Raw genomic sequence first — 27,155 nt, forward strand, 5'->3', positions numbered from 1 at the left:
ACCCAACAATTCCACTCCCAGATATTTACTCGAGAAATGAAAACATGTCTACAAAATACTTTTGTATAAACGGGCCAGTTATTATAATAGCCAAAATCGGGACACAACCCAAATGTCCATAACAAGGCAGTGCATAAACACGTTGGGGTCTGTTCCTACAGTGGACAACTGCTCAGTAATGAAAAGGAACGCATTGTGATATACACAGCAACGCGGATGAATCTCAAAAACATGCTGAACAAAAGAAGCCAGACAGAACAGGCTCCATACTGTATGGTGCCAGTTATGTGACGTTCTGGAAGATGCAAAATCTGTGGTGAAAGAAAGCGGGCAGGAGGTGGTTTTCAGGGGGGCAAAAGGGCCTTTTGAGAATGACAGTATCTTTTTATAACTGGATCAAGGTGGGGGGAGTCACACCTCTGAGTGAGTGATAAAGTTCATCCGAGTGGCCCGCCCCTTGTCTTCTTCAGGCCAGGGACAGATACCGTGCTTCTGTTTCACTGTACGCAAATTCAGCTTCAGTGACGTTGAAAAAGATGAAGAGCAGTCCGGGTGGAAGGTGGACGGGGAACTTGGAACAGAGGGGACGCGCTGGAGTCTGCTGCAGCAGCTCCGGAACAGATTGTGCCCCGAGCGGACAGAGACGGGCTTGGGAGTGAAAGGATTTTGAAGGAAATGCTTGTATTTTAAAATAGGAGAAAGATTTTAGTGTTTATTTTAGGTGATTACTAGGTTTAAATCTATTAAGAGTATCATTTTAAAACTTTAAAAATTGAGAAAGAAGGGACACTGATAATGTCACATGGAAGTTGTGAAAGTGCGCGGCTCTAGAGTCACAGCCCGCCTCTTTCTTTCCCCCGCCCGCTCCTCCCCCCAGTACATCGACTCCACGGACCTGGAGCCCAGCACCTTGCAGGAGGAGCCCGTGCGCTACCACGAAGCCTGGCAGAAGCTCTGCAGCGCCCAGTGAGTAGCTCTGCCTCTGCTTTTCAGGGGCTTGGGGTTTTTGTTTGTTTGGTTTTGGATTTTATTTATTTGTTCTTAGAGAGAGGTGAAGGGAGGGAGGAAGAGGGAGAGAAACACCACTGCTCAGTTGCCTCTTGTGCGTGCTCCGGCGGGGACTGAACCCGGAACCCAGGCACGTGCCCTGACCAGGAATTGAACTGATGACCTTTCACTTTGTGGGACGATGCCCAACCAACAGAGCTACATCAGTCGGGGCGGCTTGGGGTGGTTTTAATGCTCAAAGTGCTGTGCTTTCATGTGCTGGTGGTAAATCTGCTTGTTTAACTGTTTTTTCTTACTTACTGAAAAGCCTACATACTGAATGATTTCATCTTACCAAACACAGCTTATCAGTGCAGTCGAATCGGAAGAGAACCTGTTCTTATGTCATTGATTCTGTTTGCTGTGTGCATCCATCATTGGGGCTTTTTTAAAGCTTTCCACCCAGAAGATCTGATGAGTGTCTGTCAGTAGAGGATCACGAGTGGTTTCAGTAGCTGCTCTTTATACACCTAAAACATGAGCAAGAGTTTGTAGGTCACTAGAAGAACTGACTGTTACTGCAGCTGTGGCTGAGACCCTAGGTCTACTTGGCCCCTGAGCTGATGAGGAAAGGCCCCTTCCTACTCAGGGAGCACCGTACAGCCTATCCAGGGAGCCAGGAGGTTAAAAAACTGTGTGTATATTAAAACAGGTTAAAAACTAGGAGAGAGGCCATGCCTGTGACAGAGGCCGTGTGGCGACAGTGTTTCACTGTTGTGTAGCATCTTGTTTTCAGTTGTTAGGAGCATGTTGTAGCGGCACTAAGGAGAGTCCGCGGTTCTGTGTGTGCTTGAAGTTCGTGGTGTCTCCATTCAGCTCGTTGGCAGTCCTGCGGTCACAGACGTCACCCAGTGCGGGGTGTGCGGACTAACCTCACCGTGTCCGCGACTGGGAAGTGGCTTCTGGGTGGTGATCGGGAGCCGGACTGGTGGAAAGGGGGTCCCCTTGTGCTGTGCTCTCTTGTGCAGTGGAGTGCTGGTCCCGGGGGGATTTGGCGTTCGAGGGACGGAAGGAAAAATCCAAGCTATCGCCTGGGCCCGGAAACAGAAGAAGCCTTTCTTGGGTAAGAAGTGGGAAGGAGCACAAGGAAGGTGCCAGCAGGAGTCTAAGTGACATGGGATTAGCACGACCAAGTGAAGGCCTGTTTTGGTTCTGTTGGGGAGAAGTTCAAACCCTCCTTTACACTTCGAAGTTTAAACTTTGAGTTGCGTGTAGATGTGGTGGAAGTCTCAAAGAATGAGATGTCAGGAAATCTTGTTTATTTACTGAACTTGTCTTTTGGGCGAGAGACATTGGAGACTTCTCCATCCTCGCTTGAAGCACCCACTTGCTGTAATTGAGCAAAGTGACTTGGATGCTTCTTCGTGGGGTAGGAAAACTTGCCTTTTTGAAGTACTGAATAGAATATTGTTTATTTCTAAAATTGAACAACTTCCCAAACCTGGAGTCTTCACATACACGGAGATCCAGTTTTTGCAATCCGATACAGACAAAACATGGCCGGGGCCTGTCTGCAGTGGGAATTTAGGAGGGCTGGTGAGGGCGGTGCTGCGGACCAGCAGCTGGCGGGGAGTGTGGTGCTGCCTTTTCAGTGGGGCTTCATTTGTTTTCCTCTCCCACCTGCAAGGCGTGTGCTTAGGAATGCAGCTGGCAGTGGTGGAATTTTCAAGAAATGTGCTGGGATGGCAAGGTAAGTGTCTATTTAAAAGCTTGTTAAACTCCTGCTTACGCATTGCAGGAGGCCGTGAAGGCTGGTACCTTGTGGGTCACCAGGAGCCGTGGAGAAGGACAGGCCTGGTGTTGCAGGGCCTCTTGGGGCCTGTTAATGGGACCCTCACTGAGGAAAGGCGCCTCCTCCAGGCAGAACCCCAGGAAGGAGGGAGCACGGCTGAGGCCACTCTCTGACCCCATGTTTCCTGCTCTGGAGGTCCTCACACTTTGGTCGCCGTGGCTACTGTCCCCGAGCTGGTGTCCAACGAGAAAACTGCGCCTGTGTGAGGCTCTGCAGTTATTATGAACTTGGGCTGTGGGGCTGGTCAGACCAGGGCTCAAATTCTGATTTTATCACTTGTTATAGGTGATTCTAGGCAATTCCTTGGCCTTTCTGGGCCTCTGTACCTTCTGTAAAAGGGGGTGATGGTGGTACCCATTTCACACGGTTGCAAGTGGTGAATGGAATAGTGCCCTCGGACAGGCCCAGCGCAGGGACGGCAGGTAGGGAACAGTGCTGCTGGCTCTGTGCCTGGCTGCCCGTGTCACTGTGTCCAGTCCATCCCACAGCCCGGGGGCTTCCAGCACAGCAGTTTGGGTCTCAGTATTCTGTAGGGTGACTGGTGTTCTGCTCCGTGTGGCGTGTCTGAGATCACCCTGCCCTGCGTTCAGCCCTGCCCAGCAGGGACGTCGCAAAGGTCTCTCTCTGTGGCAGCTCATCAGCTACTAATTCAGCTTGAGCTGCCTCGCTACGTGGAGACCGACCGGCTTCCAGATGACAGCCCACTGAGTGAGCACGTGTGAAGCTTGCTGGGCCCATGGCCAAGCCCGGAGGGGGTGGCGTGGGTGTGGGAGAACAACCACAGGATGTGAAGATGGGGGGCGTGGTTCAGTGCGGCCACTGGAAGGGTCTGCCACCACCCCTCATTCCCTGTAGCCCCCCGACAGTCTAGCTTTTCAGAAAGACCTCCTGAGTTCTAAGAAAAAGAACCAAAGCAACCTGAAGGGGCGGACAGGTGGTCTGGCTTTACGAAGTACGTGTGATTCTTCTGGGGCCAGCCTGCTGTTGACAGCTGGGCTCATTCCCGTTTTTCCTGAGAGGTTGCCTCAAGGTAATGCCACGGGTGGTGGCCGGCCCTTGTAGGCAGCGTGCCGGAGCTTCCGGCCGCCGAGCAGGTGCCGTCTGACCCCCCCCGCCCACCCCCGTCCCCCGCCCTGTCCTGGAGCTGCTCCTCTGGGCACTGTCGCCCCTTCACAGCCATCACCTCCCGCCACCACTCACCTTCCCCTGGGGACGAGGGGCTTGGCGCTTTTCCTTTCAGTCTTTAGTGGTTTAGCTTATGCGCAATTCAGCAAGACAGAAAGGTTATTCAGGTTTTTCAAATCTGCTGATTTCTGATGTAGCTGTTGAGTGAGGCAGCTGGGTAGGGCAGTGTATAAGATGCTGAGGATGAAGGAAACAGGACTTGCCCGTCTCGGAGAGGGACAGTCTGGAACGGAAGGTGGAACCACTTGAGGTTACAGTTGGTTTCCATGTCACCATTTTGTGCGGCTTCAACCCCTCCCAGAGAGTTACAGGTTTAACGGAAAAAATGTGCCTGTGTGTGTATTTTATATCTTTAAAATATTGTCCCAATTTTTTGTTCGAATCACTGAATGACTTTAAATAGGAGGGAAATGGTGATTGAGAGCTTAGGAATGAAACTTATAGGAAATCAGATTTGTTTGTAAATATTTTCATAGCACAAATACTTTTATTTTTCAGATGCCAATTCCACAGAGTTTGACCCCAACACCAGCCACCCTGTGGTGAGTCCGGTTTGCCTCTCACCGGGGCTCAGAGGGTGGGAACGGGGCGCCGATGCAAGTGGTTGTGGTTGGAGACGGGAAGTGAAGCCACGTGGGTGCGTCCCAGAGAACCCCGCGGTCCTGACTTTCAGGCCTGCTGCATGGGAGGGATTTCCTTTTTCCTTGTATAGTTTCTCACTGTTCTTCCCAGATCGCCACAGAAAGTTTTAAGGACAGGTGCCATCCCAGCCAGCTAGGGGGATCCTGATTGAAACAGTTTCCCATCCCGACTCCCCTTAGCTTCCAGGAGCACTTTATGATAGCACTGATACGGAACACCTACCGGCTCTTATTATGAGCTGGGCACTGTCCACTGCTTTATACACGGGGGTGGGCAAAAGTGGGTTTACAGTTGTTCGTCTGGGAAAATATAATACAAGAATAAATAGTACCACAAAAATTGTTCTGTGTACTCACACCTGTAAACCTACTCCCCCCCCCCCCCCCACCATTGATTCATCTAATCCCCAACACCGCTGGGAGATGAGCGTATCATTAAAGAATGTTGGAATGCAGCACCGATTTGTTTAATGGTCGCCAGAGCCTTTGGAGACCAGCATGCCTTGCGTTGTGTCTCCTCCCAGAGGAACGCGGCTCACGGGCGAGGACGGTGCCTCATTTGTCTTTGACCCCCCAGCCCAGGGGCGGCAGGCCTGTCTTGTCACCGAGGGCGCTGCGTTAAACAGGATGGGCAAAGCTCTTGGTCTCAAGGCTCTTTGGCATCACCAGTATATGTCTGTCGACCTGAAATGGAGCTTTGCTAATACCAAGACCACAGGAGGAGAAAACCAAAAGTTTTGAAATGTGGTGGGGGCAGTGGAGGCGCAGGACACAGAAGGTCAGACGGTACAGGGGACGTGTGGTCCCAGGTCCTGTCCGGTGCACGTGCAGCCGGCTCGTCTTTGTGGGAACCGCGGCTGCCCAGCAGCACAAGTGAGCCCTGCGCTGGGCGCAGGGGCGGCCTGCCGCTCACGAGGATGGGCCGGGGGATCCAGCCCCTACTCAGTGATGGCTTAAAAATACTCATTGGGAGGCATTTTCCCCGTGACCAGCATCTCCTACAAGGACAGGCTGGGGAATGAGGGCCTCCTCACAGGCCCATTTCATTCAGTGCCGGCGGCCCGTCTCTAATGGAAGCGGCGTGCCAGTGGTGCTTGTGTTTCGACACCTCCAGGTCATAGACATGCCAGAGCACAACCCTGGGCAGATGGGCGGGACCATGCGGCTGGGCAAGAGGAGAACCCTGTTCCAGACCAAGAACTCCGTCATGAGTAAGAGCGCCCCCGGCCCCCGCAATGGCCCGACCTCGGGCTCGGCCCCTCCAGGACGCACGTCTCGGGGTGGTGCTGGGCTCTGGGGTGCTTGGTCTGTTCTTGCTTGAGCGGTTCCATCCGCTCCCAGCCGTTCAGTGCACTGTTCGGGCGCCAAAACCGGCGCAGCAGCAGCACGGGTCTCAGGGAGGCTGCAGGTCAGGGCCAGGGGACTGTAGGAGTGGGTGTGTCACCAGAATGACACTGTTCGGTGAAATCCATTGTAATCTGTTCCTTACCTAATTAATCTGTGAGATTAAACCATATAAAATTGCTGATGTTGGCAGTTTTTGTCCCACACACAAAAAAATGGCAGTTTCATAAGGTTCAATCTAGGTAGATTTAATTCTAAAAAATACTTGCAGGTGCTAAAGATTTAGGGAAAATTTGGGGCAGAAAATATTTAAGAAAATTAAGATTTTGTCTTCTTGTCTACTGGGAAAATTCTGTCTATACAGGGTTATAGGTGTTCACATGGAAAACAATACAATAATTAAATAATGGTCCAGGGTAAACAGTCTCGTGTACCCAGCCCGCACTGGCAGAGGCAGCTGTGTGTCTGGCAGGGCCTGGGCGGCAGCATTGGTGGAGTCCATGGAGTGATCTCCAGTCCTTCCATCTCTAACGTTCCGTGGGTGTGGGGATCTCGCCTGGCCACCCCGAGAGTCTTGTGAAACAGCCCACTTGCCAGCGCAGCACTTACTTGTTCAAGGGCAGCCCCCGGGGCCTAAGGGTCTGGACGACTGTGATTTAGCTGGCCGGCACTGGCCCCAATTGTCGCCGGGGTGGCCCCTAACACATGCCTCTCAGGGCTTTAGACGTCTGCTGCGTCCTGATTGGTTCTCCAGGGCAGTTTCCAGCAGAAGCGCTTTGTGCCTCAGGGACCATGTGCTGGCGGAGGGTGATGCTGGTCTGTTTCTGTCGTAGGTCATGCTGTGGGCGAGGGGAGTCCATGCCCGGACTTAGTCCCCTTGCGCTGCGCCCAGCGGGTAGCTGGGATGGGCGGGAGAGGCAGAGCAGTGATCTTCAGAGGCCTGACTGTGTAGATGATAAAAGTAAAGTGGAAAGCAGGATGTGGTTGTGAATAGGTTTTTTTTTTGTAAGTCAGAATTCTGTACATCAGCTTATTTGCCTTTTTTTCCCCCACCAGGGAAACTCTATGGAGATCCAGATTACTTGGAAGAGAGGCACCGCCACAGATTTGAGGTGAGGAATTGAGCTTTGTGACTCTGGAAATTACCTTCTTTCTGTTATTTTGGGAACAATAAGCTGAGATATTATTCTTCATTTGTCAACAGGTGAACCCAGTCTTGAAAAAGTGTTTGGAGGAGCAAGGCTTGAAGTTCGTTGGCCAAGACATCGGAGGAGAGAGGATGGAAATCGTGGAGTTGGAAGGTCATTACTTGGGCTGTTGTATTTAATGGAAAACTTAGGTTTTCTTGGCGTGTGGGAAAAATGAAAACGTTAGTTATTACCCTCGCCCCCCCACAGTTGGGAAGCAGCACTGCTCTCTGAGGGGGGAGGCCGTCTCGGTGCAGGAGGTGTCTGGAGCCCTGGACGGCGGGGTCCCCAGGGACGAGCTTTGTGCCCTGGTGTCTGTGGGCAGCTGTCTGACCTCTGGGCTCGGTTGGCCTCTGGCCTCAGTTCCTCGTTCTCCGGGATGAGAGTGTGGACTTGGTGTGTGAGCCCGATTTCTAATCTGATGTGAGCTGCACGATGCAGCCCCGTGGAGATCCAGGCACCGAGGACAGGAACCTGGAGAGGCGGTTGCTTCACTGGGAGTGTGACAGTGTGCGGGGAGGGGGCTTCACGCCTCCCGTGCCTTGTGCTAACTTGTACCCAGGCTCTGATCCAGAAGCTGCTTTCAGATAATAACAGTGTTTGTGGGACTGTGAAACATTTAACCAGCCTTTTCTCGTCTGTGTTTGATGTGCACACACACAGTGAAGCTCTTTCTCTCGCATCTCTATTTCAGAGCACCCCTTTTTTGTCGGGGTTCAGTACCACCCCGAGTTTCTGTCCAGACCCATCAAGCCATCCCCGCCATACTTTGGCCTCCTTCTAGCCTCCGTGGGGAGGCTCCAGCATTACCTCCAGAAAGGCTGCAGGCTCTCGCCCAGGTGGGTGCGGCTTCTCCAGTCCTCCAGGTGGTCACGGTTCGTGGCAGCGAGCCATCGCCCCCAAGTGCTGAGCAGAACCCCAGGAGCCAGGGGCCTGACTGGGTGCTCCTCCTCACTCCGACACGGGTGGCCTCTCCTTCCCTGGGGTTTCCTCAGCACAGCTGCTCCTGTGCTGCCCGTGACCTTCCCCTGGCACTGTGGTCAGGCCCCCCGTCTGTAGCACCAGGGTTCCGGGGCTACATTTCTAAGTAGGACTCTATAGTCCAAGAGGAACTGTGGTTTTTCCCAGGGTGCCGGGCAGCTTCGTGTTGCTATGCACCTTAATACGGAGCCCGTTAGTTACCCTGATCGGTGGTCAGGTGATCACGACTGAAGTGTGACTCAGACGTGTATCTTTTGTAACTGAAGTTCCACAGCTTTGTGCCGAACATGTCGTGCCAGTGCGGCGTCTCTCTGGTGCCTGCTGTGTGCGTGCAGATGAGTGTCCCTGTGGTGGCGGAGATTGCAGAGACGGGTGTCAGTGTGTCTTGGGTTGGGGACGCTGAACAGGCTGTGTGGTTCCGCAGGGACACGTACAGCGACAGAAGCGGGAGCAGCTCCCCTGACTCGGAGATCACTGAACTGAAGTTCCCATCGATAAATCATGACTGACGGTAACGTATGTATTTTTAAGCTTGAAGTTTGTTTTTTTTTTTTTTAATGGTGATAACCCTAGAATTGTAAGAATATCATGAGTTTAGTGTTAAAATTTTTATCTGCCAGAAACTGAACATGGCGAGGTTGGTGTGGGCATCCAGTGGGTGTGGCCCCTCCGAGTACGAGCAGGGGCCCACCCTGCCCCCGGGGCTCCGGGCCTGGGCAGTCGTCCCCTCGCCGACTGCAGCGACTGCAGCATGCAGGAGCCAGTCTGAGCGAATCCCGGAGCACTGGGTCCTTAGCCCCTCGATGCTCCATGTGTCCGTGAACAGGAGATGCTGAAGGGGGTGATGGGTGTGACGACGTGGTGGTCGTCATTTTTGCAGAGCCTCAGCTCTCATCAGGAAGTGCTCTAGAAATTACACATGCAGCACTTTTATGTCAATTGCTGCTTATTCTGGAGACCCCTTAAAATCCAAACAATCTTTGAACAAGCTCAGCACGTTAGTCTTGTAGTGACGGGGCACGTAAGTCCACACAGCGCGGCGGCTGCGTGCGCTGCCACAAGGGGTGTAAAGTCCTGCTCGGGCAGCTGAGTGGACTGTGGCTGCCGCCACACAGTCTCCTGCTGAGGGTGTCAGCGGGTGCTGGGGTGTCAGTGAGGAGTCTGCGGGGTCTGAAAGGAGAGCCAGGGATGGGGCATGGTCTCATATTTGGGGTGGGGTCCCCTCACAGGTAAGGGGAGCTCTTGCCCAGGCCACAGGCAGGTAGCCTCCTTGGCTCCTGCACACCTCGTGCTCACCACCTGTGGGCTCTGCGTTGTGCAGATCTGGTCAAATGGGCACAAGGCTGTTCCCCTCTGCTGTGGTCGGTCGGCCACGTGACCGGCGATAACCAGAATGAGGTGGGCGGGCGAGAGAGGTAGGCTCGTGTGGGGAGGAGGGTGGTGGTTGCTCACCCTCTGCCGGGCAAGCAGGTAGCCCCAGGGACTGGTCGATGCTGTCCACCTGATGGCGAGAGGCTGGTCCGCAGTCTAAGAAATTGCGGCAGAGAGAAAGGAAACTTGAGCGGCAGGGCATGTATTTGGTCGTTACGCAGAGTCTCCGCAGCCCCCCGGAGTGGGGGATGCGCTGCCCTGAGAAGAGCCCTTGCTGGGGCCGGCACAGAGGTCCGCGTAAGATCTTGAAAGTGCACGACTTCATAGGGGTTACGAATTTAGCTTGTATTCATTTTAGGCTCCAACTACTGGTCTTCAAAGAAAAAGACATAGTTTACCCTAGCAGCCAATAAAAATTCTGACTTTTCTACTTTGACATACATTAACAGAATTGCTAACTTATTTTTATTTTTTTTTAAGCAGGGATGATTCTTCAAGAGAGTCTTCAGACTTTGAGAGTTTACAGCTTTGATTTTACACTCAGCTTTTGACACTTCCTTTAAATTATGTTTTTATTAAGAATATTTTATTATGGGGGAAGGTATTTGGAAGACTGTGTGACTCGCCTGTCCCATCATGTGCATCGGCTCCTACATGGTGTGCGGCCTGGTGTTGGCACTCTCCATCTTGGTCCCCCAGCCTCACATGGGAAGCAGGACACCTGGGCAGGAGTGGGTGACAGACGGGGCTGGCGGAGTGCCCGTCACTCACCTCGTTTCTCCAGCTCCCGGGAGTCCGGATTCCAGAGCGCAGCCCCTCGCCTCCCCAGGGAGGCCCCGACCGTTATAAGGAGTGCGCCGCGTGCACTTAGCTCGGAGGGGCATCGTAGCTAACACAGCACTCGGTGCTGGCGACCTGAGGGCACCACAAACAGCCTTGGCACTGCCCTGTGCCGCGGGGACTCTCCGTGCCCACTGTGGCTGGCACTCGTCGTTCACAGGGATGGCCGGTTTGCTGTCACATGAAGTGGCATGAGTCTGTGTCTCCGAAGCCCGGTTTTAGAATCCCTGCCCCCTCTGGCTGCACCTCTCTCCCGGGGCTGGGAAACACTCCTTGCATCAAGGGGTCGCTTAAAAAAGAACAAAGAATTTTTGGGGGAAGCTGCCTCTAAAACCCTCTCACATATAGATAGCTTTGCTTGAAGCGATTCTTCCTTCCAGGATGGTGTTACTGCAGTTGAAAGGCAATATGGAAATCTATTTTCTTCACTTGGTGTAACAATAGGCACCGCTGTGTGCCCATTATGTTCTGGCTGGACTTGTATCCTCTAACTTAAGGAATAAATAATGCAGAACAAGAGCTGCGCACTTTGTTTGTAACACTGCTCGTGTCGCGGCCAGCAGCGGATGTCGAGTGCCGGGCGTGTCTGCGTGCGGTGGGTCCCCTGACCTGTCAGCCCCAGGCCCTCCTCCAGGTGGGTAGCCTCAAGTGGACGATCTGATGGTTCGTTTAAAAACTAAGAGAGGAGCGCCGTCTGGGTGGTCCGTCGATTGGAGTGTCACCCTGCACACCGAAAGGCTGCGGGTTCGAGCCCCAGTCAGGCACATGCCTAGACTGTAGGTTTGGTCCTGGTCGGGGCGAATATAGGAGGTGACCAACCCATATTTCTCACATCGATATTTCTCTCTAAAATCAATTTAAAAATATCCTCAGATTAAAAAACATTCAGGGAGGAGACTTTTTAAAAAAGTAGGAACCAGAATTTCCCCAAATATACCAAATTTAGGTTCTCAGCATACAAAGATAAGAGATTCTAAGACGCATGGGTGCTGTGTGCACTGTTTGATCTTGAGAAAGGGGGTGTGGACATGTTAGGAAGGCAGCCCTCCCTCTGCCGGGCAAGCCCTGGGCCCCCCCCCCCCCACACACACACACACGTGGCCGGGAGCTGCAGGACTGCTTTGTGCCCTGCAGGTCCCGCTCCCTAAGCCTGGAGTCCAGGTCGTGGCCCAGGTGGTTTTCCCTCTGAGGGAACTTGGTGATGCTGACGCTGTGGCTGCTGAGCGCACCTACTCACAAACGGTCCCCTCTGCAGAGGTCGCTTGTCAGTGGTCAACAACATTCACTCATTCGCCTCTGAGAAACCAGGGATGGGGGAGGAAAGGTTTCCTTCTTACCATTGTGCTCCCCCATCAGAGAGATCCAGAGAAGAAGTGGGCCCCTTTTATCCTTCACTGACCAGTCCAGGGCCACCATCACCGCCGACGCCCAGAAGCTGCTGTTCCTTCCTCTTGACCAAGAGCAGCCCAGCTGCCTTTGACTCCATTTCTCATGGCCAAAATAAAGTACCTTCACTTCCCGTGGCCTTCCTACTTGTCTGGCACAGTACTCTGAGTGGGGCTTACTGGGTGAACTCACCTCTCCCTACCCAGCGGTCCCACAAGATAGTCATCAGCCTTTTTGTGAAGGCTGCTCCCCGGGCTGAGGGCTCTGATGGGCCGGTGGTGACGGCAGCACTTGCTGGAAAATGCCCTGGGTGGTGTGAGGTGGTTTGCAGAAACAGTGATGGTTAGATGTTCCCCCACCCTCTGCCTTTAAGACTGCCTCAGATGACTAGCTGTTAGGTGCTGGTCACTTGCATGACTTTCTAGAAAAGGGACCCCACTGCCTTTCCAGGGCTTGGGAAGCCTGACCAACCTTGCCAGCCAGCTGTGTAGAGGAGACCATACTAGGAATGTGGGCTGAAGCGGAGACTGCACCGGAGGGTGGTCTTCAGTGCCCAGTGTGCACTGACCAGCACCCAGAGGCTTTGGGGGAGGAAGCTGGGCGAAGGTTTTCTGGTGTCCTTCAACCCAGGTGCTCTGGGCCAGTTCTTAGCAGCCTGGAGCAGCTCCACTGCAACATGACCACCTGCCTTTGTAGAAACCAGCTGTGTCCCAGTAAGAGCATTTCTAAGAATTGTTATGCCTGGGCTAGCATCTGGTGTGGGAACAGTGAGGGGGCGGGGCATGTAATTTAAAATAGAGTGGGGCCCTTGGCTGGTGTGGCTCAGTGGATTGAGCACCAGCATGCAAACCAAAAGGTTTCTGGTTCCATTCCCAGTCAGGGCACATGCCTGTGTTGCTGGCCAGGTCCCCAATAGGGGGCATGCAAGAGAAAACCGATCAATGTTTCTCAACCTTGCCCTTTCTCCCTTCCCCTTCTCTCTAAAAATAAATAAAATCTTTTAAAATAGGGTGGGCAGAAAATGTCCTCTCTACCTTCAAGTGGGAGGAAATGAAATGGGAGGCAAGGAGCTCTCTGGGGGAAGAACATTTCAGGCAGGGGAAACAGCCAGTGCAAAGGTCCTGAGACAAGCGTACTCACAAAACAAGTTGGTTACCTGGGCTGGTGTGGCTCAGTGGATTGAGTGCTGGTCTGTGAACCAAAAGGTCACCAATTCAATTCCCAGTCCTGACTGGGTTGCAGGCCAGGTCCCCAGTAGGGGGCGCACAAGGGGCAACCACACTTTCGGTGTTTTTCTCCTTCCCTTCCCCTCTCTCTAAAAATAAATAAAATCTTTAAACAAAAAACACAAGTTGGCCAGCGTTGCTGGAGTGCACAAGCAGGGGCCAGAGGAGGAGTTGAGAGCAGATGGGTCAGGTCAATGACAGCCGTGTAGATCATGGTGTGGGCTTTTGTTCTCAATGTAGTGGGGAGCCCAGGCCTTTCCTGATTGAGATGCTGCCTTTCTAGTGTCTCTGGCTCTGTTGGTGGAGACGGTGGCGGGGAAATGGCTGAGCAGGACTGCTCCAGTGGCCAGAGGGTACTTGGAATGGAAGTCAGGCCCTTTTTGGGCAGGAGCTGTTATGTGCTGGAGAGACATGGCACAAGCCTGACGGTGACCAAGTGCACTGTGGCTGCAAAGAGGTAGCACTCTACCCCAAGGTACCCAGTCATTAAGGCGGAGCTGGGCTGGAACCTGCCCATCTGGGCTCCTTCCCCCTCATCTCTGGGTGGTAAGAACCTGGGGCTCGCTTGACCTCCTGGACAGAACTGGGTATGGGACTTGTAGCCCAGCTGCATCCAGCTGGCTGGCCAGATGTCCTAGAAATAATCATTCCTGCCCCAGGTTCCTGTAGTTTATTGAAAAGCTACAAGAATCACAATTTCCAGCATGCCAGGGGTGGGGGCTGCAAGGTAGCCTGTTTGCCCTGTAACTACTGTTAGCGAGGTGCCTTGCTATCTGCAGGGGGATTTCCCAAGACCACAGATTCCTTTCTGGCCTCATCTAACCAACTGGAGTCAATAGACCCTGGCCTGGCAAGATGAGCGTAGTAGGGACAGGGACGGTCCCTTCTAGCTCAGCCCTAGTACAGCTCTGGCCAGGTTTTTACAGGTTCTTTCTGAAGGTAAGATTCCTTGGAGATCACGCTAAAAGCAATTTCTTAGCTACCCAGCCCGGGGTCTGCTCAGGATTGAAGCCACATGGGGACCAGCCTGTGTGTGTGCAGTGCTCCTGAAGGAGTGAGGATGCCTGGTGCTCTGAGCAGCCAAGTGGGCTTATTGGAGGACTTTGGCTCCAAGTGGAAATCGCAGCATCTCCCAAGGGAGAGCGGCAGCGTCACCCCTGCCCTCACTGGCCCGTGGGGCCTCACAGGAGGCAGCAGGTGCAGGAGGAGGGGCTGCGCTGCTGCAGCTGCCGCTGGAGCTGCTCCTTCTCCACTGTCAACGCCTTCACCCTCTGCTCCAGCTTGCTCTGCTCCGCTGCCCACTTCTGAGGGGACATCAGACAAGCAGATGTCTAAGCCAGCGATTTTCAACCATTTTCATTTCATAGCATGCAGTTGTGTGCACTGTTGTCATTTTTTATTTGACAGTTTCAGGGGAAAGAGGTCAGTGCCCCTGACTAAATCATCAGGTGTTGCACGTTTTAAAAATTCTTGGGGCACACCAGTTAAAAATTGCTGGTCTAAGCTGACTTCCGCTCAGGTCCTCACACCCTCCTCCTGGGGTTGAACTGATGGAGGAAGGCAAGGCTCAGAGAGCCTGGGGTGCTTGCTGAAGGCCACTCGGCACCGGGTGGGCCCTGCTAGGTGGAGAAGCCAGGTCCTCTGGCCACATGGCTACCCCTAACTAAGTCAGCTCTGGGGTCTTAATGGAAGCTGAGCATCCCAGGCCCTGGGATGACCCATCCTCTGCAGCCTTCTTGAGTACCAGAGGCAGGCTCAGGTTGGCAGGCCCCCTCTGCCACCCCTACCACCGCCCATGTCCTTCTCTCTCCGTGAGCCCCTTGCCCTCCTCTGCTTTTCTGCCACCTCATGTTTCCCTCTCCAAAATGCTTTTCTTTGGCACTGTGTCTAGCACTCACTGCCCCTATCTTGAGAGCCTCCCCTAAAATGTGATATAGAGTCATCAGGATGTCTTAAAACTTCTCAGCATTCTACTTGCTGGCTCCCCCAAGCCACATGGCGGGGGAATACAGGAGGTAGCAGAGCTACGTTGATTCAGCCCCTCCAGCACACTCAAAGGGGCAATGCAGCACCAAGGGAAACTCGAGGGCTGGCCCAGGACTGCTCAGTGAGTGGTGAACGGGCCCAGGGCCAGCTCGGTGTCCCCATCCCACCCGCCCAGCCTCAGCCACTTACCTGTCTGCACCACTCCTGGATGTCGTGGACGGTCAGTGGGCCCTGGATGCTGCCGTCCCGCCGCAGGAACACCTCTCCCTGGTCTGTCTCATAGAGCTGCGGCTCTGCCTGGGCCCTGGGGGCGTGCACGCTCAGGCGGATCACCTGGGTGGGGGCAGCGGCAGCTGTGGATGCGGCACCCGGCAGTGTGCCGCCCAAACACCGCCCTGCTTGCTCCTGGTTCTCGGGCCTGGGGGCAGCCTGGTGGGGCTGGGGTAGGGCTGTTTCAAGTCTCTTTTCTAGTCACCCATTTCCCCGACTCCAATTTGCTGCCACCCCACGCCCGGCACTGCTCAGCAGAGTAGAGGTGGGCCATCACGTGTACAGTGATGACACAACAGGTGACAAAACAGCCCCAGAGACCTTCCTGTCCTGCAGCGCACCTTGAGAGGCGTGCTGCTGGCGTTGGCGCTGACCACGGGGATGAAGGTGAGCGTGTAGGCATCGGGGAAGACCTGGGGCTTGAAGCCCTGCAGGATGGAGTCCACCAGCAGGCGCACGCGGTCCTCTTCGCGGTGGCTGCAGTGGACACCCTGCACCAGCCCGCTGTCATCGACGCCCACCAGCAGACTGCCGCCCTCACCGTTGAGGAAGGCACATGCATAGCGCCGCAGGTGGTGCTTAAAGGTCAGGCTCAGGTACTCGCCGCCGCCCCTCTTGAACTCCACGTTGCGGGTCTCGCTGCCCAGGAAGGCGCCCTGGAAAAGCCGCTCCTGTCCCTGGATCTCCTGGTGCATGATGGCACTGTCCGAGCGCGTGCCCCTGGGTCGGTACTGGGAGCTAGGCCTCCCTGGGACCTGGGCAGGTGGGGCATTGGTGCTCCTGGCCTGTGGGAGGCCGGAGCCCGGGCTCCGACTCAGGCCGGGGCTGGGGCCAGGGCTCTGGCCACTGTCTTCCTCCTGCTGGGGTGGGGCAAGAGTTGGGAGCCCAGACCAGGGCACCAAGAGGGACAGGCTGCCCAGAACCCCCACCTCCACTGCGCTGCAGCTCAGCCCACTCAAGAATCCCTATGTCTCCTCCCAGGCGGAGGGGTCTCACTCTGCCCATTGTTGTGCAGCCAATGAGCAAATGCCTGCTGGGTTAAGGGCTCCAACCAGCCACTGTTGCTTCCCAGCTGGGCTGCCCTCTTCCCAGGTGGACTGTGAAATGTCAGGTAAGAAGAGCTATCCTTTCGGGGGCTGAAGCTGGGACACCTGTGGGGCAATCTCTTCCCACTTGGGTTGTGGATAGACCTGTGAGGCTCAGGACTGGATCACCAGGAGGTCCTTCAGTACCCTGAGGTCCCATGTGACAGCTTCAGGTCTCTGAACAGCAGGGGCTCCCAGAGCCCTCGCTCCCTTCCTGATCCTCCTGAAACTTTTCCCTTAAACCCAGTGAGGCTGTGCATAACCATATGCCTGGGTGAGGCTCTGGGGCTTGCAGGCCTGGTGGCTCCGGGAACGCCTCACTTACCTCTCTGTGGTCTGTGGGCCGGGGGCCCACTCCCAACACCAGCTCCTTCCCGCGGGCCACCAGCTCCTTGATGATCTGGTGCTCCTCCAAGGCTCTTTGCAGGCGCCAGGGGAGGGAGGCCAGGGTATCTGCGTGGGTGGCCACTCGCACCAGGGCGTGGGCCTTCCGCGGCCGCCTCACCACCTCAATGTGCTCCCGCGCCACCGGCACCCCCAGCCGCTCCAGGGTGTCTCGGAGCAGACAGGCGAGCACCGGCACTGAGAACTGGGGGTTCAGGTGGCCCACGTAAACATGTGTGCTAGGAACCTGCTCCAGGCCTGAGTGCGCAGGCTGGGGCTCCTCCACCGGGAGCTCCTGCAGGGGCTGCTGGCCTTGGGGCTCCATGAGGGGCTCCTCCTGCACCTGTTTTGTGCTCTCTTCCTGGAGTCTCTGGGGGGGTCTTCCACAGAAGGGCTTCCAGGGTTGCTACCGCTGGCTGCTGTCCCCAAGGCCCTGGGCTCTCAGCTTGGCCCAGGCCTCCCAGGGAACTCAAGGGGTGCCAAGCAAGGCTCCTGGGAGGTTCACAGATGGGCAGGGGCTGGGGAGGGCCAGAGAGAGAGAGGGCAGAGGACTAGCAGCAAGGGGCCTGCCACCCAGCCCAGGCCTAGGACAGGAGAGCGGAGAGTCAGGCAGGGCTGAGCCAGGGAATGGAGCACGTGAGCCTGTCCCTCCATTCCACGGAAGGGAAGACGGAGGGGCATGTGTCCAGACAGGGACCGAGGGCACCAGGACTCAGGTCTCTGATGCTCCCCATATCCTTTCCTTGGCCAGGGGTCCTGACTTTTCTCCCTAGTCCACAGGCTCAGACTGTGGGGTTTCCTGCCCACCAGAGATTACTGCTGCCGTCAGGTACCAGGGAAGCCTGTTCAGGCGTCCTGGGGGTGGCTTTCTTTGGCCCAGGCTCTGAGGCCTGCCTGAGGTCCCTCTGCTGCTTCCACTTGCCTGGTCTGAACCTGGTGTGAGCCAAGAGGCTCTGATGGAGTCAGAGCTGGCTCAGAGTGTTTTGGAGCAGAGATTTTTATGCTTTGGGCACACTGATGAAAGCCATGGCCTCTCCCCAGAAGAATGGGCTTTGCATATGTATGTATAATTTTTCTGGCCCTTCTTAAGAACTAGTCTAGACGGAGTCCACCGTTTCTGGTTCAGAGAGCTGAAGTGAGGAGGGGCAGAGTGAGGGGCAAAGCCGGGCCCCCACGTAGCCCAATCCAGTCTCCCACCAAGCCAGGGACCTCGCTCGCTCCGCACACACCAGCCCCTGCACTTACCCCCACACACCCAGCCTCTGGACTGCGTGGCAGGGCCCACTGGCCTGCATCTTTTCAGACTGTACCCTTGAGGTAGGCAGGGCCTGGGGGCCACCTCGGCTGGGGTGGGGACATTCAGGGCCAACGGAAGTAGGAGGAAAAGGCATGCCTGTGACTTTCATGTCCTGACTGTTCCTGGGGGCCAGCCCTGAGCTCCCACAGCCCCTGACCCCTGGCCAGCAGCTCCCAAGGGCACTTGGGGGCTTGGTGTGGGGCGTCAGTGAGAACCAGGGCTGTAGGAAGTGGGCGGGGCCTTGCAACTCCCTCTGTGATCTCATCTGAGTCACCAATGCCTTCTGGGCTAGCCTCAGGCACACAGGTGGCCAGGGTGGTAAGTCGCTTAGGCGGATGCTTCCCCCTAATTCCCACCCCCACTGTCAATAGCTAGAGCTGCACACAGATGCACACCAGCCTGGCCCTGGGGCTCCCGCTGGGCAGCTCCCAGAACGCAGGGGCTGAAGACGTAAACAACCCCAGGCTCCAGTCAGCACTGACTGGGCCCAGCTACTTTTAGGTCTCTGTGCCAGAGACGGAGGCTGCTGTCCAGAAGAGCCCTGAAAATGGGACAAGGCCCTCTTTGGGAGTGCCCCCAAATGACCAGACCCCACTGTCCAGGAGTCTGTGGAAAACCCGGGCCTGTTCTGGTTTGGCAGCCCTGACCCTCAGCTTCACAGCTGGAACCTCACAGTGGCCAGGGGGAAAGGCCATCAGGATGTGAGAACTAGTCAACCGTGAGAGGTGGCGGGGCCCTCAGGAGTCTCCTTATCCAAACCCCTCGGAGCTGACGGACCCAAAGGAAGGGAACGACTCACCCGAAGTGCATGGCAAACAGCTGGACTGGCTGGAACCTCAGCCTTGGCCCTGAAGTCAGGCTACTTGGCTTCAAATGCTACTCTAGCACTTCCTGGCTGTGTCATCTGAGCTTACCTCTTCTCATCTATAAAACGGGTTTGTTGTGAAGATTGAATATCATTCGAATTCATGTAGAACAGTTTGTGGGGTACATAGTGATAGAAAAGTGTGAGTTACTCCCAGGTTCCACCGCACTGTGCGCCGCCCCTACGCCCCGTGAGAAACAGGCAGGCGTGGCCCTGGACTCGAGTGCCTGGCCCCTGGCCGGGCTAGTCTGCGTTTCTCCTTGCCCCAGGCCCCTTGGGGCTGCTCCCCCTAACACTGTCCTTCCTGCTCCGGCACTCGGAGCTACTGTGCCCACCACTGTCTTGCTACACCCGAGTGAAACCCTTTGTCTTCCCGGGGGTGGGGGGCCCAGGGGACATCTGGAATTAGAAAAACTCTTAGGGATCATCTTATCCAAGCTCCTCATTTTGTACGTTAGGAAACTAAGGCCAAGAGGAGGGGACTGACCTGCCCATTGGAAAACAGTGATTTGGCTGTTGACTGATTCAAAAGACACTGACATCTATCTTGTTTTTTATTTATAAACAAATTGACATAAAATAAGTCCCAATAGCAGCAGGGCAGCGATGCTGCTGACCTGTTTATGAAGGAAGCATGTGGACCGTGGCCAGAGTGCAGTCAGGCTCCAGCCTGGAGACACTTTCCTCCCACCCACTTCAGGGCCTTCTTGGCCTAAAATCACTGGCGCAAACTTCTGCTGCAGCGGTTCTGGCCACGGCAGGAAGCTGTGTCGGGACGGTGCGGGGCAGGGCACTCCCACTCCCGCAGATCAGGCTGGGGCTGCAAAGGGCCCAGTGGAGGGAGAGAGGGCAAGGCAACAAGGACCCTTCCTCCCCAGGCTGAGAGATGTGGTCAAGGCCTTAGGGGTCTGCCTAGCCCAAAGAGAAAGTGCCCTGGGGCCACATCCTCTGTGGAGGGGCCACGCCTCTCTGGGACCAGGGCAGGGCAGTCTCTCTCCTCCTAAAGCCCCAGGTTTGGAGTGAGAGGAGTAGGAACTGAAGGGCTTGCCCCAGTGCCAGAAGCAATAAATTAGCAATGAGGAAAGATCTTTTTTAAAAAAGGTAGAGGTCGCACCATGAGTTTAAAGTCTGGGGAACTCATAGGAGAAGGCAGGAGCTGTGGCCAACAGTGCCACAGCAGGCCCAGCAGGTGGTAAGGGAACCAGGCGCAAGGGTCAGTTCAGGGCCCCTTCTTCCGAAGCCCAGGGGTTGGCTCCTTCCGCCATCACATGGTAGCTGTTCAGTCTAAACTTCTGGTGAGAGGCCGCCACGCTCGGGGAAATAAATAGAGGGCCTCGGAGCAGAGGCAGGGCTGAGGGAAGAGCAGTGCCAGCCCTGGGCCCCACACTCCCCCATCTCAGCCCTTCATGGAAGGACACGTCATGACAGGAGGGCAGCAGTGGGGTTTCCGCACAGCTTCCTGCAGTCCTGAGGTGGCCCCGAACCCCAGTGAGGACCGGGAGTGGGCCTGCTGCTTCCTGGAGGAAGAACACCAGCCCCATCCACTCCCCACTCAGGTGTCTGCGCCGTGCTTCCTGTTCAGAACTTGCCCTGCTTCAGCCGGTCAATGTGGTAGCAGAGCTTGAGCGCGGGCCCCAGCTTCAGACCCATGTACTTCATCATCATGTCACTGCGCAGCAGGAGCAGCGCCTTGCCGTCAATCTCCTGTGGGGGGCAGGCAGGGGAGGAGGTGCCATCAGAGGCCTGGTTGGTCTGACCACCCCAGGGAAGTACCAGCCACATGGAGTCCAGGGAACCTGCTATGACACTAAAGCCTACCTGGTCTCCCGCCTTCTGTCTCCAACCATCCCTCCCCCCAAAATATAATGCTGAGCCCAACCAGCTAAGCTGTTCACACATTTGCGCCAGTTTCCTTCCTCTGCTGCACCCTCCCAAACCTCTGGGATCCAGCTCAGTTCCACCTCGTCCGGGAAGCCTCCCCCGGCAGTGTGCTGGGCACTTCTCACAGCCTGTGTTTACAATGGTTGACCCTCAACTGTTACTCTGTGAGTCTTCCTCCTTCCTGTGCGGCTGGGACCCTCTGTGTGAGCCACACACAAGGCAGGCACTTACCAAGCAGCTCTGAGACCATCAGGCCTGAGCTGAGAGCACCCTCCACACCCACCTGGCATGAGTGATGTAAATGACCAACAAAAGGTGGCAGATCTCTTCTGACTGCCCAAGGGGCAGAACAGCACCAAGCAGCAGGGGTGATGGGGAAATGGTTTTGAGCCCCAAATCAGAAGAATGGTCAATGCAGGGGGTCAGGAGCAGTCCCTGGCCATAGGGCCAAATGGTCTCTTGAAGAGGTGTTTGAGGGGCTGGTAGAAGATGAGAGACTGATGAGGATGGAGAGTTGGGGGCCACTTGCCAAGGGACTCCTTAACTTGGGCTGTGGCCCCTTATTCCCAGGCCAAGGCAGGCAGATGGGAGAGCGAGGACAAGATGAGGGCCCGTCCCTGACGCTGAGCCCAGAGGGCGTACACCCAGTGGGAATGTGGCTGCATCAGACCCTACACTAGTGGAGTATGCTGAACGCAGTGCCCAGTGAGGACTGTTTGAGACCCCAGATGCTGTCTCTAACTTTGTATAATCTCCTGTGCTTGGTTTCAAGGGACCTGAAACAAATACATAGCCTGTGTCCTTAGGAGTCTACAAGTTGCAGAAGCAATACTCCCAGCGAGCGTGAGAGATCAGGCAGGGGCACTTACGTGTTTACGAAAAAGGTCAGCATGGGGTCCGAGCTGCGGGTCAGCTTCCCGAACAAACTGCATCACATCCTCGACTGTCCATGAGGAGGGGTCCCTGCCACTCAGTCGAGGGGCATCCCGGCTTTCCAGGTATCGGTCTGACCCTGCAGGACAGAAAGGTACCTGCCATTACGGGCGCGGACCGATTTGAACTCCCCGCCACTCCCCTTGGCATGTCCGGCAAGCCTCTGTGGGTGAGGCTAACAGCCTTGCCAGAGCACAGGGACCAGAGCGGGCAGAAGCAGCGGAGGGCTTTCTACAAAGTGTCTGAGGGGTTGACTCTTAAGCCAAATATTTGTCCTCTAAGGGTAGATCTACTTTGCAAATCATCAGAAGGAATTTAACATTGAGGCTGTAATTCATTTTGGACTTGAGTCGGGGTGACAATGAGGTAAACGTCATTACTTGGGTTCAGTGTGGGCCTTGACTCTGGGGATCATCAGAGAGACCTTGGGAACTGGGCAAGAGTAGATCCCAATCCCTGGGGTCTAGGGAGAAAAAAACAGTGGACACTACCCTTACTCTTCCAAAGACTGGGGATTAGTTGACCTCATATAGCCTAATGCTCAGAGGCAGAAAAACAGTTTGGCTTTGGCTACCAGAAAGCTCAACATTAATTTAGTGCCCTGCTTTTATCTCCATCAGGGCTCGGATCCAGCTCCTCCCATTTCCCCTGATGGACTTGGGATCCCTGTATTCTGATCACCACCTGCCACAGCATGTCTCTGGCATGTCTTATCCCCACTTCCTGGAGGGGGTCTCTCCTCTCCTTTCAATTTCTCTTCAGCAAACTCCAACTTCGCTAAGCGAGAGGTGGCTTTAAGGACCAGCTCCTTTATGCAACCTTTCCATTCTAATATTGAGATGATTGATCTTACAAAGCATTTCATATATCTTCTGGGTACAGTCCAATATCTACACACTTTTTCCCCATCACATCACTTTAATAATATATTCTCTTTAAAGCAGTCAAAGCACCCTTTAAAAAGTAATTAGACTGTGTCAATCCCTAAAAACTCAATGCAATGGCCTCCCACTGCACCTCATATGAAATCTCAACTCCTTGATCTTTTTTAAAAAAGGCCATTTGAGTAGCACAGTACTTTGGTATGTTCTATATTTTGATATTTACTTGGTGTCTTAAATTTGTTTCATTGTGGCATATTACACATAAAGGGGACAATTTTTAAGGGCAGAACTTGTTGGATCTTGACATTTATGTATTCCTGTTTCACCGCTATCCAGATCAAGATACAGATGCTCTGCCTCTTCCCAGTCAATGCCTCTCTCCCTAGTGGTGGCCTCTGCTCTGACTCTTCCACTGTCAGTTATGTGCTTGTTCTTGAACTTCATGGCCCTTGACTCACAGTATGCACACTTGTGTGTCTGGCTCCATTAACTCATCATTGTGTCTGGGAGATTCATTCTTTTTGGGGCATACAGAAATAGTTTTTTCCCTAAAAAAGTTTATTTAAAAAGACCATCTTTAACCAATTAAAAAGAGAAAAACATGCCTAAGTTTTCTTCTATTATTTTTTATGGTTTTGGGTCTAACATTTAAGTCTTTGATCCATTTTGAATTTATTCTTGTGTGTGGTGTAAGGTAATGGAGTTTCATTTTTCTGCACATATCTGTCCAATTTTCCCAATGCCATTTCTTGAAATAAGTATCTTTACCCCATTGTACGTGCTTGCTTCCTCTATCAAATATTAATCGACTATAAAGGTGTGGGTTTATTTCTGGACTCTCTATTCTGTCCACCGACCTATGTGTCTGTTTTTATGCAGTACCAGGCTGTTTTGATTACCATGACCTTTTTAGTATAATTTGATATTAGGTAGCATGATTCCTCCAAATGTGTGCTTTTTCAGGATCACTGTTGCTTTGTGGGGACTTTTGTGGTTCCATATAAATTTTTGAAATATTTGTTCTAGTTCTGTGAAATATGTCATTGGAATCTTTATAGGAATTGTGTTGAATCTACAGATTGCTTTGGGTGGTATGGACATTTTAATGTTAATTGTTCCTATCCATGAACACGGTATATGTTTCTACTTATTTGTATCTTCTTCACATTTTTTCTTCAGTGTCTTGTAATTTTCCAAGTATAGGTGTTTTATATCCTTGGTTAGGTTTATTCCTAGGTATTTTATTCTTTTTGAAGTATTTGTGAAAGGGATTGTTTTCTTAAATTCCCTTTCTGTTACTTCACTATTGACATATAAAAATGCAACTGATTTCTGAATATTAATTTTGTATCATGTTACTTTGCTGAATTCATTTATAAGTTCTAGGAGTTTCTTGGTAAAATTTTTGGGGTTCTTTATGCACAGTATCATATCATCTGCACATACCGACAGTTTTACTTCTTTCCAATTTGGATGCCTTTTATTTCTTCTTCTTGTCTGACTGCTGAGGCTAGGACTTCTACTACTGTGTTAAATAAGAGATGAAAGTGGATATCCCTGTCTTGTCCCTAATCTTAAGGGGAACGTTTGTAGTTTTCGTCCACTGAGTATGATGCTGGCAGTGGGTTTGTCACATATGGCCTTTATTATGCTTAGGTATGTTCTCTCTAATTCCACTTTGCTTAGAGTTTTTATCATAAACGGGTGCTGGGTTTTATCAAATGGTTTTTCTACATCTATTGATATGATCATGTGGTTTTTATCCTTCATTTTGTTTATGTGGTGAATCACATGTATTGATTTGCGAATGTTTTACCAACCTTGCATTTTCAGAATAAATCACACTTGATCATGGTGTATGATCTTTTTGATTCATTGCTGTATTGGTTTGCTAGTATTTTGTTGAGGATTTTAGCATCTATGTTCATCAGGGATATTGGTCTATAATTTTCTTTCTTTGTGGTGTCTTTATCTGCTTTTGGAATTAGGACAATGCTGGCCTTGTAAAATGAGTTTGGGAGCTTTCCATCCTCTTGAAATTTAGGAGGAGAGGTGTTAGTTCTTCTCATAATGTTTGGTAAAATTCACCTGTGAAGCTTTTGTCCAGGGCTTTTGCTTGTTGGGAATTTTTTGATTACTGCTTCAGTTTCACTTGGTGTTATCTGTCTATTCAGATTCTCTGATTCTTCCTGACTTAGTCTTGGAAGATTGTATACTTCTAGGAATTTATCCATTTCATCTAGGTTGTCCAGTTTGTTAGCATATAGTTGTTCAGAATATTTTCTTACAATCCTTTGTATTTCTTTGGTGTCAGTTATGATTTTTCCTTTTTCATTTCTGATTTTATTTCTTTGGGTCCTTTTTCTTTTTTTCTTAATAAGTCTGGTTAAAGGTTTGTCAGTCTTGTTTATGTTTTCAAAGAACCAGCTCTTGGATTCATTGATCTTTTGTATCATTTTTTCAGACTCTATTTATTTCTGTTCTGATCTTTATTATTTCCTTCCTTCTACTCACTTTGGTCTTTGTTTGTTGTTCCAGTTCTTTAAGTGTGAAGTTAGATTGTTTATTTGAGCTTTTTATTATTTTTTTGAGATAGGCCTGTAATGCTGAGAATTTCCCTCTCAGGATTGCTTTTCCAGTGTCCACAGATTTTGGATTGTCGTGTCCTCATTTTCATTTGTTTCAAGGTGTCTTTTGAGTTCTTCCTTGATCTAGTTGTTGACCCTTTCATTGTTTAATAACATGTTATTTAGCTTCCATGTATTTGCATGTTTTTCAGTGTTGTTCTTGTGACTGATTTTTAGTTTGATAGCACTGTGGTCACAGAAGATGCTTGATATAATTTCAATCTTCTTAAATTTACTGAGACTTGTTTTGTGTCCTAACATGTGGTGTATCCTAGAAAACGTTCCACGTGCACTTAAAAAGTATGTATATTCTGCTGCTTTAGAGTGAAATGCTCTGAAGATACCAGTGAAATCCATTTGATATACTGTCATTTAAGGCCGCTGTCTCCTTATTGATTTTCTGTCTGGAAGATCTATGCACTGAAGTCAACAGAGTGTTAAAATCCCCAAATACAACTATATTTCTGTCCATCTCTCCCTTTATGTTCATCCAGATTTGCTTTACATATTTAGGTGCTCCTATGTTGGGTGTGTAAATGTTTACTAGGGTTATATCCCCTTGTTGGCTTGATCCCTTTATCATTACATACTGTCCTTTGTCTCCTTCTGTAGTAAAGAACACATGGGCGTGCGGGGAGAGCGGCTCACCCAGCTCAGAGAGGGCATGGAGGCCCCACACCCCTTCCCCCTACCTTCCTTCTGCATCTCTTCTACCTGGCTATTCCGGAGTTGGATCCTTTCACAGAAAACTAGTAATCTAGTAAGTAAACAGTTTTTCAGAGTTCTGTGAGCCACTCTAGCAAATTAAGTAAAATAAGGAGGGGATGGTGGTAATCTCCAACTTACATAGTCAGTCAGAAGTACAGGTAACAATGGAGACTCTCAACTGGCTTTTGAAGGAGTGGGGGTGGGTTAGCAGCCTTGTGAGCCCGAGCCCTTAATCTGTAGCAGGATTGATGTTATCTCCAGGTAGTATCAGAACTGAGCTAAACTGCAGGACACCCCGCTGGCTGTGTGGAGAACCCACAGGTTGGGTTTCAGAAGTGCAGTAGTGTTGAACAGAGTACTGAAAGTAGGGGAGACACACGGGAGGAATTTTCCCGTTAAAGTCCCCAGCACACAAGAGTGTCTGATCAGCCACAGATGTTCAAATGCGTTTGTTAAATGAATGAATGAGCAATTACTTGTGTATTTTTCTGTCTCCCCTGCTAGACTGTGTCTGTCTTCAGACAGGGACCTTGCCTTGTTCATATCTGTATTCTCACTACCCAGGGAATGCCCAGTCATATGCTAAGTGGCAGAGCTGGAATACACCTGTGGAAATAGAAGGAACCTACTCTTTAATTACCTTTGGCAAAGGCTAAAAATATCTTCTCATTTTTCTGCATTCTGGGTCCCAGATCTAAAAGTCAAAGTTTAGTTTGCTTGGCCTAGCCCCTGCTCCCTGTATTAGAGACTCTAGCAATTATTTATGAAGCTTGTGGTTGGGCACTGACTGAGCAGACCAGGGAAGAGGTGTGCTGGAGCAAGCAGAGGGGATTAGAACCACAGAAATTCCGATGGCTTTTTAGAGGTGGTAGTAGAGAAGAAGTTGGAGAGAGCTCCGTGGGAGCCAGCCACTTCTTCAAAGTCTGCTGTGATGCTAAGACAGAAACCAAGTGCAGAGATTATGGAGGGCAGAGAGAAGATATACAACTGAATGTCCTTCTTGGACCATCTTAGCTAATCCCTCTACCCAGGGGAGCTAGGAGTTTCACATGCATGCATACATACAGAGTATTATATGCATGTATATAATGGTGTTATATATAAATATACACATATATACAGCCACATATATACTATTATATGTTATGTGTTGTTTGTCAGCCTATTCCCCTTAGAATGTATATTCCACTGAGATGAAGACATTTGAGCAAAGACCCTGAGGCAGAAGAGTGATG

At 52.2% G+C, this 27,155-nt stretch overlaps 3 protein-coding genes across 16 annotated transcripts in view; 1 reads left to right on the top strand and 2 right to left on the bottom strand.

Moving 5' to 3' along the window:
- Positions 1-10,907, top strand: part of CTPS1 (CTP synthase 1) — a 29,824-nt gene extending 18,917 nt beyond the window's left edge. For 3 of the 4 annotated variants that reach the window (XM_045859936.1, XM_045859937.1, XM_045859934.1), the window contains 10 exons: positions 878-966; positions 2,016-2,110; positions 2,675-2,737; positions 4,523-4,566; positions 5,780-5,876; positions 7,066-7,121; positions 7,214-7,310; positions 7,891-8,035; positions 8,602-8,693; positions 10,032-10,907. In XM_045859936.1, the coding sequence (XP_045715892.1) occupies positions 878-966; positions 2,016-2,110; positions 2,675-2,737; positions 4,523-4,566; positions 5,780-5,876; positions 7,066-7,121; positions 7,214-7,310; positions 7,891-8,035; positions 8,602-8,686 (771 nt within the window). In that variant the 3' untranslated portion in view covers positions 8,687-8,693; positions 10,032-10,907. The remainder of the gene's footprint in view (positions 1-877; positions 967-2,015; positions 2,111-2,674; positions 2,738-4,522; positions 4,567-5,779; positions 5,877-7,065; positions 7,122-7,213; positions 7,311-7,890; positions 8,036-8,601; positions 8,694-10,031) is intronic. The other variant, XM_045859935.1, reaches the window with a different exon arrangement.
- Positions 10,908-14,181: 3,274 nt separating this feature from the next.
- Positions 14,182-18,832, bottom strand: SLFNL1 (schlafen like 1). The gene is made up of 5 exons (XM_045859591.1): positions 18,822-18,832; positions 16,667-17,105; positions 15,598-16,113; positions 15,176-15,319; positions 14,182-14,304 (listed from the first exon to the last, which is right to left on the bottom strand). The coding sequence occupies exons 1-5, from the start codon at positions 18,830-18,832 to the stop codon at positions 14,182-14,184; spliced, it is 1,233 nt and encodes a 410-aa protein (XP_045715547.1).
- Positions 18,833-19,428: 596 nt separating this feature from the next.
- Positions 19,429-27,155, bottom strand: part of SCMH1 (Scm polycomb group protein homolog 1) — a 142,682-nt gene continuing 134,955 nt past the window's right edge. For 10 of the 11 annotated variants that reach the window (XM_045859141.1, XM_045859137.1, XM_045859139.1 and 7 more), the window contains 2 exons: positions 21,638-21,780; positions 19,429-20,591 (listed from right to left, as the gene is read on the bottom strand). In XM_045859141.1, coding sequence (XP_045715097.1) covers positions 20,466-20,591; positions 21,638-21,780 — 269 coding nt within the window. In that variant the 3' untranslated portion in view covers positions 19,429-20,465. The remainder of the gene's footprint in view (positions 20,592-21,637; positions 21,781-27,155) is intronic. The other variant, XM_045859143.1, reaches the window with a different exon arrangement.

This window comes from Phyllostomus hastatus, unplaced genomic scaffold (assembly GCF_019186645.2).
Source record: "Phyllostomus hastatus isolate PE091 unplaced genomic scaffold, TTU_PhHast_1.1 phas_scaffold_182, whole genome shotgun sequence".
In the NCBI taxonomy this organism is placed as follows: domain Eukaryota; kingdom Metazoa; phylum Chordata; class Mammalia; order Chiroptera; family Phyllostomidae; genus Phyllostomus; species Phyllostomus hastatus.